At 43.9% G+C, this 20,882-nt stretch overlaps 1 protein-coding gene across 1 annotated transcript in view; it reads right to left on the bottom strand.

The window, feature by feature from the left end:
- Positions 1–9,453: 9,453 nt before the first annotated feature.
- Positions 9,454–20,882, bottom strand: part of pla2g4f.1 (phospholipase A2, group IVF, tandem duplicate 1) — a 28,055-nt gene continuing 16,626 nt past the window's right edge. Inside the window, exons 11-20 of the mRNA XM_055902233.1 lie at positions 18,652–18,790; positions 17,733–17,869; positions 17,216–17,438; positions 15,619–15,736; positions 15,194–15,331; positions 13,370–13,477; positions 11,429–11,608; positions 11,082–11,251; positions 10,728–10,914; positions 9,454–10,430 (exon numbers count right to left, since the gene is read on the bottom strand). Coding sequence (XP_055758208.1) covers positions 10,219–10,430; positions 10,728–10,914; positions 11,082–11,251; positions 11,429–11,608; positions 13,370–13,477; positions 15,194–15,331; positions 15,619–15,736; positions 17,216–17,438; positions 17,733–17,869; positions 18,652–18,790 — 1,612 coding nt within the window. The 3' untranslated portion in view covers positions 9,454–10,218. The remainder of the gene's footprint in view (positions 10,431–10,727; positions 10,915–11,081; positions 11,252–11,428; positions 11,609–13,369; positions 13,478–15,193; positions 15,332–15,618; positions 15,737–17,215; positions 17,439–17,732; positions 17,870–18,651; positions 18,791–20,882) is intronic.

Genomic DNA, 20,882 nt, shown 5'->3' with positions numbered 1-20,882 from the left:
GCCGAAGAACACCATCCCAACCGTGAAGCACGGGGTGGCAGCATCATGTTGTGAGGGTGCTTTGCTGCAGGAGGGACTGGTGCACTTCACAAAATAGATGGCATCATGAGGAAAGACAATTATGTGGATATATTGAAGCAACATCTCAAGACATCAGTCGGGAAGTTAAAGCTTGATCGCAAATGGGTCTTCCAAATGGACAATGACCCCAAGCATACTTCCAAAGTTGTGGCAAAATGGCTAAAGGACAACAAAGTCAAGGTATTGGAGTGGATATCACAAAGCCCTGACCTCAATCCTATAGAAAATTTGTGGGCAGAACTGAAAAAGCATGTGCGAGCAAGGAGGCCTACGAACCTGACTCAGTTACACCAGCTCTGTCAGGAGGAATGGGCCAAAATTCACCCAATTTATTGTGGGAAGCTTGTGGTAGGCTCCCGTAACATTTGACCCAAGTTAACCAATTTAAAGGCAATGCTACCAAATACTAATTGAGTGTATGTAAACTTCTGACCCACTGGGAGTGTGATGAAAGAAATAAAAGCTGAAATAAATAATTCTCTACTATTATTCTGACATTTCACATTCTTAAAATAAAGTGTTGATCCTAACTGACCTAAGACAGGGAATTTTAATAGGATTAAATGCCAGGAATTGTGAAAAACTGAGTTTAAATGTATTTGGCTAAGGTGTATGTAAACTTCACACTTCAACTGTATATAACACGAGGCTGTAACCCAAACCAAGCACGAGGTGGAAACCTCTAATAAATACACGGGATGAGACCTGTACTAACAATACACGTGACGAGACCCGTAGTAACAATACACGGTATCAAGAAAACCGATACAACAGAGCACAGGTACTCACAAGACTAACGGAAGTGGAACAATAATCAACAAGGACATTGGGGAACAGAGGGCACATATATACACATACTAATCAGAGGGAATGGGAAACAGTTGTGTATAATGAGACATGACAGTCTAGGGTTGGTGGTAATGATCTAGTTCAGTGACGCCTAGAAGGACGCCTAGAAGGCCCCCCCCCCCCCCCCCGCCGACGTGCAGCGGGACAACACTGGCCTCGGGGACGACCACAGGGACACGGTGCGGGTTGGTCAGGACGCCAACGGTGAAAATCCCTGGTCAGTGAAGCGCCCAGGATGTCCACCGCATGAACCCAACACCGCTCCTCTGGGCCCTTATCCCCCCCAGTTGATGAGGTACTGGAGATGCCCCGCCCAACACCTTGAATCCAGGACTTCACGGACCAAGTACGTCGGACCTCCCTCGATGTCTAGAGGAGGAGGCCAGGCGTCACTGGGTCCAGCCTCAGCAAGGGGACCAGGGTCCACTGGCCTGAGGAGAGACACATGAAAAGTCAGGTTAATGTGGTAATCAGCAGGGAGTTGCAAACGGTACGTTACCTCATTAACCCTCCTCAGGACTTTAAACGTCCCAACAAACCGCGGGCTCAGCATCCGGCAGGGCAGGCGGAGGTGCAGGTTCCCGGGTGGAGAGCCAGACCCGGTCGCCTGGAGAGAAAACAGGTGCCTCACTGCGGTGATGGTCGGTCTGTTCCTTGTGCCGACGCACGGCCCGCTGGAGAGGGCGGTACCCGGAGGTGAGACTGACCATACGCGTGAGGTGAACTGAGGGCCACGGTCTGACACAATGTCATCCAGGATCCCGTAGTAGCAGAAGACGTGCGTACAAAGAGCCTCCGCGGTTTGCATAGCCGACGGAAGCCCAGGCAGAGGAAGGAGGTGACAAGCTTTGTAAAACCTGTCCACAATGACGAGAACGGTGGTGTTCCCCTGGGAGGGGGAAGGTCAGTGACAAAGTCCACCCAGAGGTGAGACCAGGGTCGTTGTGGACCGGCAGGGGAAGGAGCTTTCCATAAGGGAGGTGTCTGGGTGTCTTAGACTGGGCACAGATGGAGCAGGAAGAGACGTAAACCCAGATGTCCCTAGCCAAGGTGGGCCACCAGTATTTCTCAGTCAGGCAGGCGATGGTACGGCCTATCCCAGGATGACCCGACACAGGCGCCATGTGCGCCCAGGTAAGGAGGCGGTCCCGCACACACGTGGGCACGTAGGCGCGGTTCTCCGGGCACTGTGCCGGTGCAGGTTCCGTACGCAGGGCCTGCCGTATGTCGGCGTCCACGTCCCACACCACTGGCGCGATGATACGGAACTGAGGGATATTCGGGGTCTCCTCTCCCTGCCTCTCCTCTGTGTCAAAAAGGCGAGACAGGACGTCCGCCTTCACATTCTTCGAGCCTGGCCTATAGGAAAGCGGGAATTGAAACCTGGCAAAGAATAGAGCCCACCTGGCCTGTCTCGGGTTTAGCCTCTTCGCTGTCCTGATGTACTACAGACTGCAGTGGTCCATCCACACCAGGAAAGGGGGTTTGGACCCCTCCAACCAGTGCCTCCACGCCTTCAGAGCCTTCTTGACCCCCAAGAGTTCCCGGTCCCCTACGTCGTGGTTCCTTTGGGCGGGGCTCAGATGCTTGGAGTAGAAGGTGCAGGGCCGCAGCTTTGGAATGGTTCCGATGCGCTGGGACAGCACTGCCCTATCTCCTACTTCGGAGGCATCCACCTCGACGATGAAGGGGAGTGAGGAGTCGGGATGTGCCAGCATGGGAGAAGTGGTGAAGCGTGCCTTCAGCGTCTCGAACGCCCTCTCCGCCTCCGCCGTCCAATGAAGCCGCTGGGGACCTCCTCTCAGCAGGGAGGTAAGAGGCGCGACCACCGTGCTGAAGCCCCAGATGAACATAATTGGCGAACCCCAGGAATCGCTGGACTGCTTTCACGGAGTCGGGGATGGGCCATGACCTGACTGCGCTGATACATTGCTCCTCCATCTCCACGTAGGCATCCGTAGCTTCTGAACGGAATGAGCAGCAGTATGGGGGGAATCCGTGACACTTTACCCCAAATGCACCCTTTTCCTGCAGTCAAATGACCAAATCACCCTTTAGTGGCCTCATGGTTGGAAAGCTATTAATCATTTTCATAGTTTCATAATTAATCAACTATTATTTGTTTAAATGCAGAAAATCCAGTGTTTCTACGTTAAATGGTTTTGTTATACTGTATTTCAGTCTTCTGTGATATATATATATATACTGTACAATGTAATATTGGGACGCAAACTAAAAATGTAATCTGACATGGTACTTTTTTTAAGCCCATAACCATGTGTGTGAGGTGTATACTTTTGTTTCAAAGTAGATTTGTTTAAGACTAAAACTACCAAGAAAGACTCTGTGTGACCTGATTTAGCCCACTGCAGTAAAAGGTTAAAGCAGAGAGTTGTAAGAAAATTGTGAGGCCTAAAAAGAAGCCTAACCTGGTCTAAGAGGTAAGTGGACAAATTTGACCATGTGAGTTCTCTGAGCCTGACCATATAGGCTACTCTCCAGGTGAATACCAAACCCTTAGAGTTTAGACCCCGTGGCACTACTTCTGCAAAACATCCTTCAGTGGGCGTACATATAGGCCTACTATACAATAATTCAGATGAGGAGTGGTCTTATTGTGAGACTTGCTGCACTATCTGTATGGTCATCACACACGTTTGAGCATCATACAATCATACAATGGTCCAATGAATAATGATCAATTGATAGGATCATACACGGACATTCTTGTAGCCTGAGACATACTGTGTCACACTACGTCTACAATCGCAATTTATCAGGCTGGTGGATAATTAAAAGTGTTTCATTTGTACTCAACAATGAATTACTTAATTATAGTGTGCATTATTCCATAGCTTGAATACTCTTAACACCGATAGCTTGTCCCTCAACCATTATCAATGACTGTTCAATATAAATCTTGTACTGTATGTTTTGTACATACTGTCCGAGCACATCCCAGTATGTGAGTAGTAAACCTGGAGAAGGCTACAAGAGCTCTTACCATATAAAACAACCTATTGTGTTAACAGTTGATGTCTGGTCAATGTTAAATTTGTAAATATTTAGCTGAAATTAAGGCTGGTATAAACAGAGATCAGTGAGTTTCAGAATCACAAGGCTCTGATAGGTGGCTTAACAGCCAAGTAAGGCGGCATTCAGGCTGCTCACATTCTTATGTCTGGAGCAGACATATACTCTCAGACAAACCTTTTATTAGTGAAGTAAGTCAGCTGTTGTTTGAATTAGGTGACGTGCTTCTTGATGTTGGATGATTGCTATAGCCTCAGCTTCTAGCCTGGTGGGGCCACAGTATTTTAAACTCTTTGTTCTTTGCCATTGTTATCACGCTTGGGTAGAACGTGTCAGGAATTGATCAAATGAGGTATACATTTGTATCAAATCAATCAAATTGTATTGGTCACATACACATGATTAGCAGATGTTATTGCGAGTGTAGCATAATGCTTGCGCTTCTAGTTCCTACAGCGCAGCAATATCTAACATGTAATCTAACAATTCCACAACAACTACCTAATACACACAAATCTAAGTAAAGGAATGGAATAAGAATATATACAGTACATATAAATATATGGATGAGCAATGGCAGAATGGCATAGGCAAGATGGTATAAAATACAGTATATACAGTGGGGAGAACAAGTATTTGATACACTGCCGATTTTGCAGGTTTTCCTACTTACAAAGCATGTAGAGGTCTGTAATTTTTATCATAGGTACACTTCAAATGTGAGAGACGGGATCTAAAACAAAAATCCAGAAAATCGCATTGTATGGTTTTTAAGTAATTAATTTGCATTTTATTGCATGACATAAGTATTTGATACATCAGAAAAGCAGAACTTAATATTTGGTACAGAAAGCTTTGTTTGCAATTACAGAGATCATACATTTCCTGTAGTTCTTGACCAGGTTTGCACACACTGCAGCAGGGATTTTGGCCCACTCCTCCATACAGACCTTCTCCAGATCCTTCAGGTTTCGGGGCTGTCGCTGGGCAATACAGACTTTCAGCTCCCTCCAAAGATTTTCTATTGGGTTCAGGTCTGGAGACTGGCTAGGCCACTCCAGGACCTTGAGATGCTTCTTACGGAGCCACTCCTTAGTTGCCCTGGCTGTGTGTTTTGGGTCGTTGTCATGCTGGAAGACCCAGCCACGACCCATCTTCAATGCTCTTACTGAGGGAAGGAGGTTGTTGGCCAAGATCTCGCGATACATGGCCGCATCCATCCTCCCCTCAATACGGTGCAGTTGTCCTGTCCCCTTTGCAGAAAAGCATCCCCAAAGAATGATGTTTCCACCTCCATGCTTCACGGTTGGGATGGTATTCTTGGGGTTGTACTCATCCTTCTTCTTCCTCCAAACACGGCGAGTGGAGTTTAGACCAAAAAGCTCTATTTTTGTCTCATCAGACCACATGACCTTCTCCCATTCCTCCTCTGGATCATCCAGATGGTCATTGGCAAACTTCAGACGGGCCTGGACATGCGCTGGCTTGAGCAGGGGGACCTTGCGTGCGCTGCAGGATTTTAATCCATGGCGGCGTAGTGTGTTACTAATGGTTTTCTTTCAGACTGTGGTCCCAGCTCTCTTCAGGTCATTGACCAGGTCCTGCCGTGTAGTTCTGTGCTGATCCCTCACCTTCCTCATGATCATTGATGCCCCACGAGGTGTGATCTTGCATGGAGCCCCAGACCGAGGGTGATTGACCGTCATCTTGAACTTCTTCCATTTTCTAATAATTGCGCCAACAGTTGTTGCCTTCTCACCAAGCTGCTTGCCTATTGTCCTGTAGCCCATCCCAGCCTTGTGCAGGTCTACAATTTTATCCCTGATGTCCTTACACAGCTCTCTGGTCTTGGCCATTGTGGAGAGGTTGGAGTCTGTTTGCTTGAGTGTGTGGACAGGTGTCTTTTATACAGGTAACGAGTTCAAACAGGTGCAGATATTTGGTAGCATTGCCTTTAAATTGTTTAACTTGGGTCAAACGTTTTGGGTAGCCTTCCACAAGCTTTCCACAATAAGTTGGGTGAATTTTGACCCATTCCTCCTGACAGAGCTGGTGTAACTGAGTAAGGTTTGTAGGCCTCTTTGCTCGCACACGCTTTTTCAGTTCTGCCCACAAATTTTCTTTAGGATTGAGGTCAGGGCTTTGTGATGGCCACTCCAATACCTTGACTTTGTTGTCTTTAAGCCATTTTGCCACAACTTTGGAAGTATGCTTGGGGTCATTGTCCATTTGGAAGACCCATTTGCAACCAAGCTTTAACTTCCTGACTGATGTCTTGAGATGTTGCTTCAATATATCCACATAATTGTCTTTCCTCATGATGCCATCTATTTTGTGAAGTGCACCAGTCCCTCCTGCAGCAAAGCACCCCCACAACATGATGCTGCCACCCAGTGCTTCACGGTTGGGATGGTGTTCTTCGGCTTGCAAGCCTCCCCCTTTTTCCTCTGAACATAACGATGGTCATTATGGCTAAACAGTTCTATTTTTGTTTCATCAGACCAGAGGACATTTCTCAAAAAAGTACGATCTTTGTCCCCATGTGCAGTTGCAAACCGTAGTCTGGCTTTTTTATGGCGGTTTTGGAGCAGTAGCTTCTTCTTTGCTAATCAGCCTTTCAGGTTATGTCGATATAGGACTGGTTTTACTGTGGATATAGATACTTTTGTACCTGTTTCCTCCAGCATCTTCAGAAGGTCCTTTGCTGTTGTTCTGGGATTGATTTGCACTTTTCGCACGAAAGTACATTAATCTCTAGGAGACAGAACGCGTCTCCTTCCTGAACGGAATGATGGCTGCGTGGTCGCATTGTGTTTATACTTGCGTACTGTTGTTTGTACAGATGAATGTGGTACCTTCAGGCATTTGGAAATTGCTCGCAAGGATGAACCAGACTGGTGGAGGTCTACAGTTTTCTTTCTGAGGTCTTCGTTGATTTCTTTTGATTTTCTAATGATGTCAAGCAAAGAGGCACTATTTGAAGGTAGGCCTTGAAATACATCCACAGGTACACCTCCAATTGACTCAAATGATGTCAATTAGCCTATCAGAAGCTTCTAAAGCCATGACATCATTTTCTGGATTTTTCCAAGCTGTTTAAAGGCACAGTCAACTTAGTGTATGTAAACTTCTGACCCATTGGAATTGTGATACACTGAATTATAAGTGAAATAATCTGTCTGTAAACAACTGTTGGGAAAATTACTTGTGTCATGCACAAAGTAGATGTCCTAACCAGCTTGCCAAAACTATAGTTTGTTAACAAGAAATTTGTGGAGTGGTTGATTAACAAGTTTTAATGACTCCAACCTAAGTGTATGTTAACTTCCGACCAACTGTATGGGATGAGTAATGCAAGATATGTAAACATTATTAAAGTGGCATAATTAAAGTGAGTAGTGATCCATTTATTAAAGTGGCCAATGATTTCACGTCTGTATGTATGCAGCAGCCTCTCTGTGCTAGTGCTGGCTATTTAACAGTCTGATGGCCTTGAGATAGAAGCTGTTTTTCAGTCTCTCGGTCTCAGCTTTGATGCACCTGTACTGACCTCGCCTTCTGGATGGTAGGGGGGTGAACAAGCAGTGGCTCGGGTGGTTGTTGTCCTTGATGATCTTTTTGGCCTTCCTGTGACATCGGGTGCAGTAGGTGTCCTGGAGGGCAGGTAGTTTGCCCCCGGTCATGCGTTGTGCAGACCGCACCACCCTCTGGAGAGCTTTGTGGTTGTGGGCAGTGCAGTTACCATACCAGGCAGTGATACAGCCCGACAGGATGCTCTCAATTGTGCATCTGTAAAAGTTTGTGAGGGTTTTAGGTGACAAGCCAAATTTCTTCAGACTCCTGAGGTTGAAGAGGCGCTGTTGCGCCTTCACCACACTGTCTGAAGACAGTGTGGGTGGACCATTTCAGTTTGTCCGTGATGTGTACGCCAAGGATCTTAAAACTTTCGACCTTCTCCACTGCTGTCCCGTTGATGTGGATAGGTTGGTGCTCCCTCCCTCTGCTGTTTCCTGAAGTCCACAATCATCTCCTTTGTTTTGTTGACATTGAGTGAGAGGTTGTTTTCCTGACACCACACTCCGAGTGCCCTCACCTCCTCCCTGTAGGCTGTCTCGTCGTTGTTGGTAATCAAGCCTACTACTGTTGTGTCGTCTGCAAACTTGATGATTCAGTTGGAGATGTGCATGGCCACGCAGTCATGGGTGAACAGGGAGTACAGGAGGGGGCTGAGCATGCACCCTTGTGGTGCCCCAGTGTTGAGGATCAGCAAAGTGGAGATGTTGTTTCCCATTTTCACCACCTGGGGGCAGCCCATCAGGAAGTCCAGGACCCAATTGCACAGGGCGAGGTTCAGACACAGGGCCTCAAGCTTAATGATGAGCTTGGAGGGTCCTATGGTGTTGAATGCTGAGCTATAGTCAATGAGCAGTATTCTTACATAGGTGTTCCTCTTGTCCAGATGGGATAGGGCAGTATGCAGTGTGATGGCGATTGCATCGTCTGCGGACCTATTGGGGCGGTAAGCAAATTGAAGTGGATCTAGGTTGACAGGTAAGGTGTTGTTGATGTGATCCTTGACTAGTCTCTCAAAGCACTTCATGATGACAGAAGTGAGTGCTACGGGGCGATAGTCATTTAGTTCAGTTACCTTTACCTTCTTGGGTACAGGAACAATGGTGACCATATTGAAGCATGTGTGGACAGCAGACTGGGATAGGGAGAGATTGAATATGTCTGTGAACACACTAGCCAGCTGGTCTGCGCATGCTCTGAGGACGCGACAAGGTATGCCGTCTGGGCCGGCAGCCTTGCGAGGGTTAACACGTTTAAATGTCTTACTCACGTAGGCCACGGAGAAGGAGAGCCCACAGTCCTTGCTAGTAGGCCGCGTTGGTGGCACTGTATTATCCTAAGAGCGGGCAAATAAGGTGTTTAGCTTGTCTGGAAGCAAGACGTCGGTGTCCGTGATGTGGCTGGTTTTCGTTTTGTAGTCCGTGATTGTCTGTAGATCCTGCCACTCTGAGCCGTTGAAATGCGACTCCACTTTGCCTCTATACTGACATTTCGCTTGTTGATTGCCTTGCGGAGGGAATTTCAATTGAATCCGTTTATTTAGGTAATTTATTTTTCCATCCTCTGGACCTTGACTGAAGTATCAGCAATGTCACAAGCATTGGGCATCATGTGTTCTCACATCACCAGAGAATTGCATTTTACCACCTGCACCACTTTGAAGGAATTAACCTCTAAAGTTAGGTCAATAGCAAAAGCATTTGAAAAGCTGGAGTGCTGAAAGTATACATTTTCCATCAAGTCCATAGTTGCATTATGATGAGTTGTGTACGATTTCAATTCAATCCTTTAGATACAATGCTGTATGCTGGACCCAGTGCCATTAACACAATCTAATTCCCATATTATGAGTCTCAAGACAGAGCTCGGATCGTGAAGTTATTTCCAATGAGCCTGCTCTCTGTCTTTACCACCAAACACATAATGTTTAGAAGTCTCATTTGCTCTGGGACAGATGCCAAGCTTTCTATCATTTCGAAAGACGCCTGTGTTAAAGAACCACTTTGTAAACATTTATTTTTCCTGTGAGTGTTGCTTTGGTGTGACATTTATTTGACAGTGTTTTGAAGGTGTACTCCGTGAGGATCTCGAAGCATTAATGTGTGTGTGCAATTAGCCAATTTAAGAGTAACCATTACTAACTTATGAAAATAGCCATTCAAAGAGTTACTCTATAAACGAGGAATGCATTTACTCATATCAACTAATAGATTTTAGTCATGAATTAATTAACTTTCAAACAACAACCATATACATTGAAGACATGGTACATAACAAAGCAGAGTAAATCACTATCAAGAAATACGATTTAACGTGGTTACATGTGTCTCCAGAATAACCTCTAAGAGAAAATACTATTTGTGTATAAACACACAGAAGTTCTGTGCTAAAATGAACTCAACAAGATACAATTCATAATATGAAACATACAGTAAGGTTCATAAAGGTAGACTGTAAAAAAAGACAGTCTAGAAAAACAACCCACGGAACGTAGGAGCTCGGAAACAAGAACTCAAAGTTACAAAAAAATGCATTCTCCCCTTTAGAAACACGGCTTAGGACGCACCACCAAGAAATTGCAGTTAGAGTTGCTCCTCTAAATCTTCTCTGTATGCATGTTGTTCCCTCTCTTCCTTCATGGAGGGGCCCCTGTCAATGATATGAGTGCTGCTCATGGTGGTCTCATTCTTCCACAGGCACCTTCCTTTCGAGGACCTTCCCAAGAGCCTGGAGGATCTGCTCCTTGTTGTTCTGGATGTTGTATGAGGTAAGGTCTATCAGTGCTCGGAAGTCCTTTTCTGTGTAGGTGAGATGTTTGGTGAGGTAAGGGGAGCTGCTTGAGCTAATGTCAACATCCCCTGCCTTCATCTCCTCCTCACCCTTACGTGCCACACCTTCAGAATGAGAACATAACAATACTGTCAGCCTTAAACATTAAACGAACAAACATCAAACTATAGTTTAACCAACAATATCAACAAAGTGCAATCCACCTCTACAATCTAGTCCAATACAATACAATACAAAGGTTTAGGCCAATGATTTTTGGCCCTGATCTCTAAAGCACACAACATTGAAAATCGACAGACAGGGCGAATGGCATATTGACAGGTTGAGCCATTAGCTAGCTACAGTAGCTCATTGACTACCTCTGCTTCTTTTACAATTATGATAATCTTGACAGTGCTTACCAGGGGCCTTGAACTCTTTGAATGAGATGTTGACGAAAGGGAAGTGAAGGACTATGGGAGCCTTGGGGTTCTTCTCATCCTCAAAGACGTAGAGCTCTTTCAGGGGCTGTGCCTCCAGGCTGCTGAAGTCAATGCGGGGGAAGGGGATGCTGTGGTCTTCGCAGTAAACCTCAGTCCTCTTAAGGACCTGGTAGATCGATTAAAGAGATGTCAGTCAGACAATTCAAACACTGTGTATGGCAATTACAAGTCATATGCACCTTCTGGCCAAGTATGTGTGTGCAAACCTGCGCAAAATGTGGATCTAGCAAATTAAGTTCACTCTTGTATTATTCATAAACTCAACCCATTTACTTTGAATTGATCCTCGCACCACGAATAGTTGAGGGACATGATGACATCAACACCTCTCTCTGGTCTCAAGACAGGGGGACAGCCTGTGTTGATGGAGAACCCAGAGTCTGCCAGGTAGAGTGTGGGGTCAGCTGGAGTCAGTCTGTTGGGGAAGGCATCTGGATGCATATCTGCATCAAGATTGGGAGAAAAACTTCACAAAAATAATCTGAATCTACATGCATTAATAATACAATGCATAAATAGACTGCTGGTGCCACACACACACACACTGTATAACAGTGTTTGAGTAAATCCATGTTGAATTTGGTTTAACAGCAATAGTTCGGGTGGTTCATGCATGGCACCTTTCCAGGATGTAAACTTTCTGTTGTCTTTGTAGTTCCGGTGCAGGAAGAACCCGCGCATGAAGTTGTAGATCTGAGTGATGACTGGCCGGCTGGTAAATAAGCTGGTCAGCGATGAGGCAGTGTTAGTGATAGGCTTGAAGAGGTAGGTGTCCAGGGTGGTTGGTTCATTGTCATTTTCTTTAGAGGAAGAAGCGGAGTGGTGTCAAACATCTCAAACATTGCCACACAGAGTTTATTGTGAGTTTGGCAGAGCAGTATGTCAGCTGCAACAGTAAAATAAATAACTGAGACACTTAACATAGCGCTCCAGTCAGGTTTAGAATGGGTGACTAGCAATAGGCTGGTGCTAAATATATCAAAAACGAAAAGCATACTTTATGGGACAAATCACTTGCTCAACGCTAAACCTCGTTTAGATCAATTTTTGAATAATGTGGCTATTGAGCAAGTTGAGGAAACTAAACTGCCTGGTGTAACCCTAGATAGCAAGCTGTCATGGTTAAAACAGACTCAATGGTTGCGAAAATGGGAAGAGGTCTGTCCATGATAGGGCGTTGCTCTGCCTTCTTGACGTCTCAATAGACCAGACAGGTCCTACAGGCCCTAGTTTTGTCGCACCTGGATTACTGCCCAGCTGTGTGGTCATGTGCGGCAAAGAAGGACATATGTAAATTGCAGTTGGTCCAGAACAAAGCAGCAAGTATAGCACTTAGATGTACACGGAGGGAAAGTGTCAGTAACATGCATGTCAGTCTCTCCTGGCTCAAAGTTGAGGAGAAATTGACCGCATCACTATTGATCTTTGTCTGAGGTATTGATGTGTTGAAGGTACCGAACTGTCTGTTCAAGCAGTGGGCACACAGTTTGGACTCTCATCGGTACAGCAAAAGACAAGCAACCAGAAGAGTCTTCATAGTCCCCAGGTCCAGAACAGAGGCTGGGAAACGCACAGTATGAAATAGAGCCATTACATGGAACTCTCTGCCACCCCAGGTAACTCAAGCTAGCATTAAAATCAGTTTCAAAAACAGATAAAAGAACACCTTACTGCACAAGGAGACAGCCATTTTTACATATTTTGTATTGCAATTTGCACTGTACTATATATATATATATATTCGACATAATATTGTGTGTATGTACTGTATGTACATCATCGGATGGGGCCACAGTGTCTCCTGACCCCTCCTGTCTCAGCCTCCAGTATTTATGCTGCAGTAGTTTATGTGTTGGGGGGCTAGGGTCAGTCTGTTATATCTGGAGTATTTCTCCTGTCTTATCCGGTGTCCTGTGTGAATTTAAGTATGCTCTCTCTAATTCTCTCTTTCTTTCTTTCTTTCTTTCTTTCTCTCTCTCTCTCTCTCGGAGAACCTGAACCCTAGGACCATGCCTCAGGACTACCTGGCATGATGACTCCTTGTTGTCCCCAGTCCACCTGGCCGTGCTGCTGCTCCAGTTTCAACTGTTCTGCCTGCGGCTATGGAACCCTGACCTGTTCACTGTGATTACTATTATTTGACCATGCTGTTCATTTATGAACATTTGAACATCTTGGCCATGTTCTGTTATAATCTCCACCCGGCACAGCCAGAAGAGGACTGGCCACCCCTCATAGCCTGGTTGCTCTCTAGGTTTCTTCCTAGGTTTTGGCCTTTCTAGGGAGTTTTTCCTAGCCACCGTGCTTCTACACCTGCATTGCTTGCTGTTTGGGGTTTTAGGCTGGGTTTCTGTACAGCACTTTGATATATCAGCTGATGTAAGAAGGGCTATATAAATACATTTGATTTGTAGGCTATTTGTGACATATTTCAGTCCTTGACTAATAATGTTCTGTATTATGTAATATGTCATTTTGACCCCAAGAAGAGTAGCTAATACTTATGCAGCGGCTAATGGGATCCTAATAAATACAAAACACCAAATATACATGTTAGAGACCTATTTTGTTGACATCTTGCCCCAGCCATGTGCTCCAGGATGTCTGACCTCCAGTTGCAAAGTCCCAAAGCTGGGTCAGGTTAAGAGAGAAGACACTGCTCCAAAGACCTGTCAACACAGAGGCAAAGGTTCACACACTGTAGAAAGTATTGCATTTACATTGAAATCCATATATCATTAGTGGCAGGTATATTGTGACATACAGTTGAAGTCGGAAGTTTACATACACTTAGGTTGGAGTCATTAAAACTCGTTTTTCAATCACTCCACAAATATCTTGTTAACAAACTATAGTTTTGGCAAGTAGGTTAGAACATCTACTTTGTGCATAACGCAAGTAATTTTTCCAACAATTGATTACAGACAGATTATTTAACTTATAATTAACTGAATCACAATTCCAAGGGGTCAGAAGTTTACATACACTAAGTTGACTGTGCCTTTAAACAGCTTGGAAAATTACAGAAAATGATGTCATGGCTTTAGAAGCATCTAATAGGCTAATTGACATCATTTGAGTCAATTGGAGGTGTACCTGTGGATATATTTCAAGGGCTACCTTCAAATAGTGCCTCTTTGCTTGACATCATTAGAAAATCAAAAGAAATCAGCCAAGACCTCAGAAAAAAAACTGTAGACCTCCACCAGTCTGGTTCATCCTTGCGAGCAATTTCCAAACGCCTGAAGGTACCACGTTCATCTGTACAAACAATAGTACGCAAGTATAAACACCATTGGACCACGCAGCCGTTATTCCGCTCGGGAAGGAGATGCGTTCTGTCTCCTAGAGATGAACGTACTTTGGTGGGAAAAGTGCAAAACAATCCCAGAACAACAGCAAAGGACCTTGTGAAGATGTTGGAGGAAACAGGTACAAAAGTATCTATATCCACAGTAAAACGAGTCCTATATTGACATACCCTGAAAGGCCGCTCAGCAAGGAAGAAGCCACTGCTCCAAAACCATAATTTTAAAAAACAGACTACGGTTTGCAACTGCACATCGGGTCAAAGATCGTACTTTTTGGAGAAATGTCCTCTGGTCTGATAAAACAAAAATAGAACTGTTTGGCCATAATGACCATCGTTATGTTCGGAGCGAAAAGGGGGACGCTTGCAAGCTGAAGAACACCATCCCAACCGTGAAGCACGGGGGTAGCAGCATCATGTTGTGGGGGTGCCTTGCTGCAGGAGGGACTGGTGAAGCAACATCTCAAGACATCAGTCAGGAAGTTAAAGCTTGGTTGCAAATGGGTCTTCCAAATGGACAATGACCCCAAGCATACTTCCAAAGTTGTGGCAAAATGGCTTAAGGACAACAAAGTCAAGGTATTGGAGTGGACATCACAAAGCCCTGACCTCAATCCTATAGAAAATGTGTGGGCAGAACTGAAAAAGCGTGTGCGAGCAAGGAGGCCTACAAACCTGACTCAGTTACACCAGCTCTGTCAGGAGGAATGGGTCAAAATTCACCCAACTTATTGTGGGAAGCTTGTGGAAGGCTACCTGAAACATTTGTCCCAAGTTAAACAATTTAAAGGCAATGCTACCAAATACAAATTGAATGTATGTAAACTTCTGACCCACTGGGAAAGTGATGAAAGAAATAAAAGCTGAAATAAATCATTCTCTCTACTATTATTCTGACATTTCACATTCTTAAAATAAAGTGGTGATCATAACTGACCTAAGACATGGAATTCTTTTGAAAAACTGAGTTAAAAAATATTTGGCTAAGGTGTATGTACATTTCTGACTTCAACTGTATATCTCTCTCTCTCTCTCTGTGAAACGCATGCACACACACAAGTAAGTGTTCTCTCACCAAGCAGAGAGGCGATATGCATCTCTGGATGTTTCTTGACCAGGTGACCAAGGTAGAATTCACTCCCAAAGTCCTCCGCATGGACATAGGCCCCATACTTTTGGAAGCCCACCTCGTATGGTGTGAACTCACACCACTCTAAAAGGATAGGAATATAAAGATAAACAAATTGTTAATTTATTATTAAATGTATAGGTAATTTATACTGCAACTGCTATTGTCAATCGGTTGTAAGGCATTTTATCTATGTGTCCCCTCCCACTACAAAAACGTTTTTAGTGTATAACTGCATACATAAGGATATGTAAATAACATAAGTTAACACCATCAAAATGATGTTACAATATTCCTTGCTTCAACATGTGGACCATTGTTTGGGTTTCATTAAAATACATATCAAACATAAGTTCCTAGAACAGCTTTACCAAACTCAGTTGTGGTGCCTTTCACTCCGTCCTTCAGGTTGACAGCAGTACAGATGGGTAAAGGGTTCTGGCCCTCTGATACTGCCTTCTGCTGGTCAGACAGGGTACTGGTTTTCTTCTACAAACCCCACAGGAGAAATCAATGTTTTATACAGTATATACAACACTAATGTGGGGCGCTGTGTTGAGGCCACCGTGCCTCCATCTTGGCACTCTCCCACCATTGTAAAACATATTTTGGAAGCTATAAAAATGCATGTATTAATGTCTACATTCGTTTTTGCCACAATTATTCTATTCTGAAAGGGTTGTTTGGATCATAGATGGTGGTTGGTTGATAGCAGGGAGTTAAAGCACCACAATCCCCACATTCCATGGGTAGTGACAGCCAGGCTGAAGTAGCTGACTGGAGCACCGAGCAAGGCTTGCTGTGACATCAGAGAGACCTGGTGATAAACACTCCCAGACCCACAGTGTGGAGTGTGAGAGACTTGACTGAGAAAGCAGGTTGCCAGCCAACCCTGCACCATTCAAATAGAGAGCTGCCTCTCAATAACTAAGACTATATAGATCGCCACACAGTTACAAAGTTTAATACTAGGTCGGGTACATCTCATCTACTATCTAAGTGAAGAGCCAATTCTGCCCCTCTGTTTTTTTTCTGATTTGTTGGTTCATTTCTTTAGCGGGTGTAACAAATAGTCATGTCAGTCATGCTTTGTTTTGACAGGATTGATTTACCCATGTTTCTGGATCTGCTCGATCCTATAGTCATTGTATTGTGTTCCGTGCCTACCAGCAATCATCCTGCTATTTGATTTTACTCATTTAATCAGATTAATCTCTGGTAAACTCTAGCAATCCACATAGGCTGAAGACAGAGGTTGGTTCTTGGTTGTTAGAGTTCTCACCAATGATTTATATATACACTAGATGACTGACAGGGGGGCGCCGTGATGATACCACCGTGCCTCCATCTCGGTACTCCCCCACCGAAGTAAAAAAGTATTTTTGAAGCTATATAATGCATTTATTAATGTCTATATTTGTTTTTACCACAATTATTTTACAGACACCTTAATGTATACTTTGAAATTATATTATGTGAGCTAAATATACATTTTCCTTAAAGTATATTTTTTAGAGATTACTAATGTTACTGTACCCACCACAACAAAAAATACTTAAATACATGTAATTTTGTCCTTGAAACATTTAATTGAAATACTTTAGAATTCCATTCATTACCATTGAGGACTGCTCCTACTGGGGAGTACCAATATGGCTAACGGGTGGCTTCAAAGCCTCTCAATGGCCAATAGCGTCAGCAATCCAGGGTTTATATACATCATTGGGAGAAATCAATCTGTCAAATACGCTGCTGCAACCAAATTCGCAAAACGCATTATGTAAAGTATCATAACTCAGTGTGAAAGACATAATAGTGTGTCTGTAGAAAAAACATCTCATAGTTTCAATGTAATTAAAGGCACTATAATTACAGGCGACAAATCCATTTCTGCGGAACTTCTTCCTATTGCAGTGTGATTAGTACAGTGTGTATTGTAAAGTATGAGTGTACAGGAGGCTGCTGTACCTTCCCATGAAGGCAGTGCTCAATGACCAGACCCCACATGTCTATGAGTGACACCATATGTCCCTCCTTCTCTTTCTCTGCCATCTGGTGTTTGTAGTACTGCAGCTTCTCAGTGGTGAAGGCACTGAGGAAACACTTGGTGATTTCCTCCTCCATAGCCGAGATGGACTCATCCATATCACGCTGTGACCAATCTGCTTCCTGATACAGGGCGGCTAAGGCCCTGTTGAACAGGAATGTGTTATGTCACTTACGGTAAGTAGGAGTCTCAGTAGTATAAACTTAGTAAGTGAAGACAGGTTACAGTACTGTGGAGATTACAGAGTAAAAATATTTATACTTTTATTTTTATATGTAATATTTATAAATATTTATATGTAATATTTATAAATATTACAGAGTAAAAATTCAAAGTGACAAAATGTTGTTTCTGAGTTTTTGTTTGTTTGTTCATTCATTCATTCAGCTTATAGTATACTGCAGATTTAATTGCAATGGAGATAAATGCCATGCTCACCATGTGGAGCCTGACACACCAGTGATGTAGCTCACAGCGTCCAGTAGGCCCAATCTCTGCAGCCCCTTCAGACTGCCATACAGGCCGGTCATTGCTCTGGTCCCTCCCCCTGAGCCAACCACAGCTATAACAGGCAACTGGGGGAAGAAAGACAAACAACAACTCTGGTTGGATCTTCCATCTGTCAGTCAATCCGTTTTTTTTAATTTTTTTTATCCCCTTTTCTCCCCAATTTTCGTGGTATCCAATCGCTAGTAATTACTATCTTGTCTCATCGCTACAACTCCCGTACGGGCTCGGGAGAGACGAAGGTCGAAAGTCATGCGTCCTCCGAAGCACAACCCAACCAAGCCGCACTGCTTCTTTAACACAGCGCGCCTCCAACCCGGAAGCCAGCCGCACCAATGTGTCGGAGGAAACACCGTGCACCTGGCCCCCTTGGTTAGCACGCACTGCGCCCAGCCCGCCACAGGAGTCGCTGGAGCGCGATGAGACAAGGAAATCCCTACCGGCCAAACCCTCCCTTACCCGGACGACGCTAGCCCAATTGTGCGTCGCCCCACGGACCTCCCGGTCGCGGCCGGCTGCGACAGAGCCTGGGGGCGAACCCAGAGACTCTGGTGGCGCAGTTAGCACTCTACCAGTTAGAGAGTGTTAGCTCTAGACCACTGCGCCACCCGGGAGGCCCCCAGGTCAATCCGTTTTAACACATTCTGTTGAGACTTGTATCATAGTGACAGTGGACGACATCTGCACACCACAGTAGAAATGAACAATTTCCCCACAACAATGAGACTGAAAAAAGACAAACAAATTTGGTCAGCATCAACATTCAGTCTCCATTAGTGTTGAAATTATGGATGATAAGCAGCAATTAGTGCAGTGGGTAAATTAGTGCATAAAAATCATCACCATGTACCTTTTTAGGGTCAGGGGGAGAGGTGAGGCCCAACTCCTTTCGTAAGGCCTGACCCACTAGCACCTTTCTCTTCTTCAGGAATTCTTTTTCCTCCGGAGGGATGTCAAAATCAAGACGCACCTTAAATTCAATGTCTGGGCTGTGGATTTACAGAGGCCATACAATACACCCACCCATGCACGAACCCACACACGCACACACACACACACACACGTACACACATTAATAACAACTAAATATGCCACGTGTTTGCATTCTTCTGAATGAAATTAAGAGTTTATTTCCATCTATATCAACCAATTTGTTGTGTTTTTTCATCAGAAATGATTGCTTACGGATACCTTCATGTGTGTGTAAAATATTACTGTTCTCAGATTTTTTATGAATAGATTTTAGATGTGTTTTTTTGCAAATCCATTGTCTAGCTGGAATGGAAGGTTCGCATCCTGTATATTTATTTGACTGTGATATGTGGTTGTCTCACCTAGCTATCTTAAAATCAATGCACTTAATGTATGTCGCTCTGGATAAGAACATCTGCTAAATTACTAAAATGTCAAATGTAAATGTTTTATATACAGATATCATATTACTGTATTAAATTATTATTACAAATATATATATACAGTAGCAGTGAAAAGTTTGGACATACCTACTCATTCAAGGGTTTTTTCTTATTTTTACTATTATCTATATTGTAGAATAGTGAAGACATCAAAAATATGAAATAACACATATGGAGTCATGTAGTAACCAAAAAAGTGTTATACAAATCAAAATATATTTTAGATTTTAGATTCTTCAAAGTAGCCACCCTCTGCCTCCCTGACAGCTTTGCACACTCTTGGCATTCTCTCAACCAGCTTCACCTGGAATGGTTTCCTACAGTCTTGAAGGAGTTCCCATATATGCTGAGCACTTGTTGGCTGCTTTTCCTTCACTCTGTGGTCCAACCCATCCCAAACCATCTCAATTGGGTTGAGGTGAGGTGATTGTGGAGGCCAGGTCATCTGATGCAGCACTCCATCACTCTCCTTCTTGGTAAAATAGCCTTTACACAGCCTGGAGGTGTGTTTTGGGTCATTGTCCTGTTGAAAAACAAATGATAGTCCCACTAAGCACAAACCAGATGGGATGTCATATCGCTGCAGAATGCTGTGGTAGCCATGCTGGTTAAGTGTGCCTTGAATTCTAAACAAATCACTGACAGTGTCACCAGCAATGCACCCCCACACCATCACACCTCCTCCTCCATGCTTCACGGTGGGAACCACACATGCGGAGATCATCCATTCACCTTTTCTGTGTCTCACAATGACACAGCGGTTAGAACCAAAAATCTCAAATTTGGACTCAGTCCAAAGGACAGATTTCCACCGGTCTAAGTCCTTTGCTCGTGTTTCTTGGCCCAAGCAAGTCTCTTCTTCTTATTGGTGTCCTTTACTAGTGGTTTCTTTGCAGCAATTCGACCATGAAGGCCTGATTCATGCAGTCTACTTTGAACAGTTGATGTTGAGATATGTCTGTTACTTGAACTCTGTGAAGCATTCTTTTGTCAGCAATTTCTGAGGCTGGTAACTCTATTGAACTTATCCTCTGCAACAGAGGTAACTCTGGGTCTTCCTTTCCTGTGGCGGTCCTCATGAGAGCTAGTTTCTTAATAGCGCTTGATGGTTTTTGCGATTGCACTTGAAGAAACGTTAAAAGTTCTTGAAATGTTCCAGATTGATTGACCTTCATGTCTTAAAGTAATGATGGTCTGTCGTTTCTCTTTGCTTATTTGAGCTGTTCTTGACATAATAAGGACTTGGTCTTTTACCAAATAGGGCTATCTTCTGTATACCGGCCCTACCTTGTCACAACACAACTGATTGGCTTAAACACATTAAGAAGGAAAGAAATTCCAGAAATTAACTTTTAACAAGGCACACCTGTTAATTGAAATAAATTCCAGGTGACTACCTCATGAAGCTGGTTGACAGAATGTCAAGAGTGTGCAAAGCTGTCATCAAGGCAAATGGTGGCTTCTTTGAAGATTCTCAAACATAAAATATATTTAGATTTTTTTAACACTTTTTTGGTTACTACATGATTCCATATGTGTTATTTCATAGTTTTGATGTCTTTACTATTATTCTACAATGTAGAAAATAGTAAAAATAAAGAAAAACCCTTGAATGAGTAGCTGTGTCCAAACTTTTGACTGGTACGGTGTATATATATATACTCCC

This window comes from Salvelinus fontinalis, chromosome 37, assembly GCF_029448725.1.
Source record: "Salvelinus fontinalis isolate EN_2023a chromosome 37, ASM2944872v1, whole genome shotgun sequence".
Taxonomy (NCBI): Eukaryota; Metazoa; Chordata; class Actinopteri; order Salmoniformes; family Salmonidae; genus Salvelinus; species Salvelinus fontinalis.
This window is presented reverse-complemented; position numbering and strand designations above follow the sequence as displayed.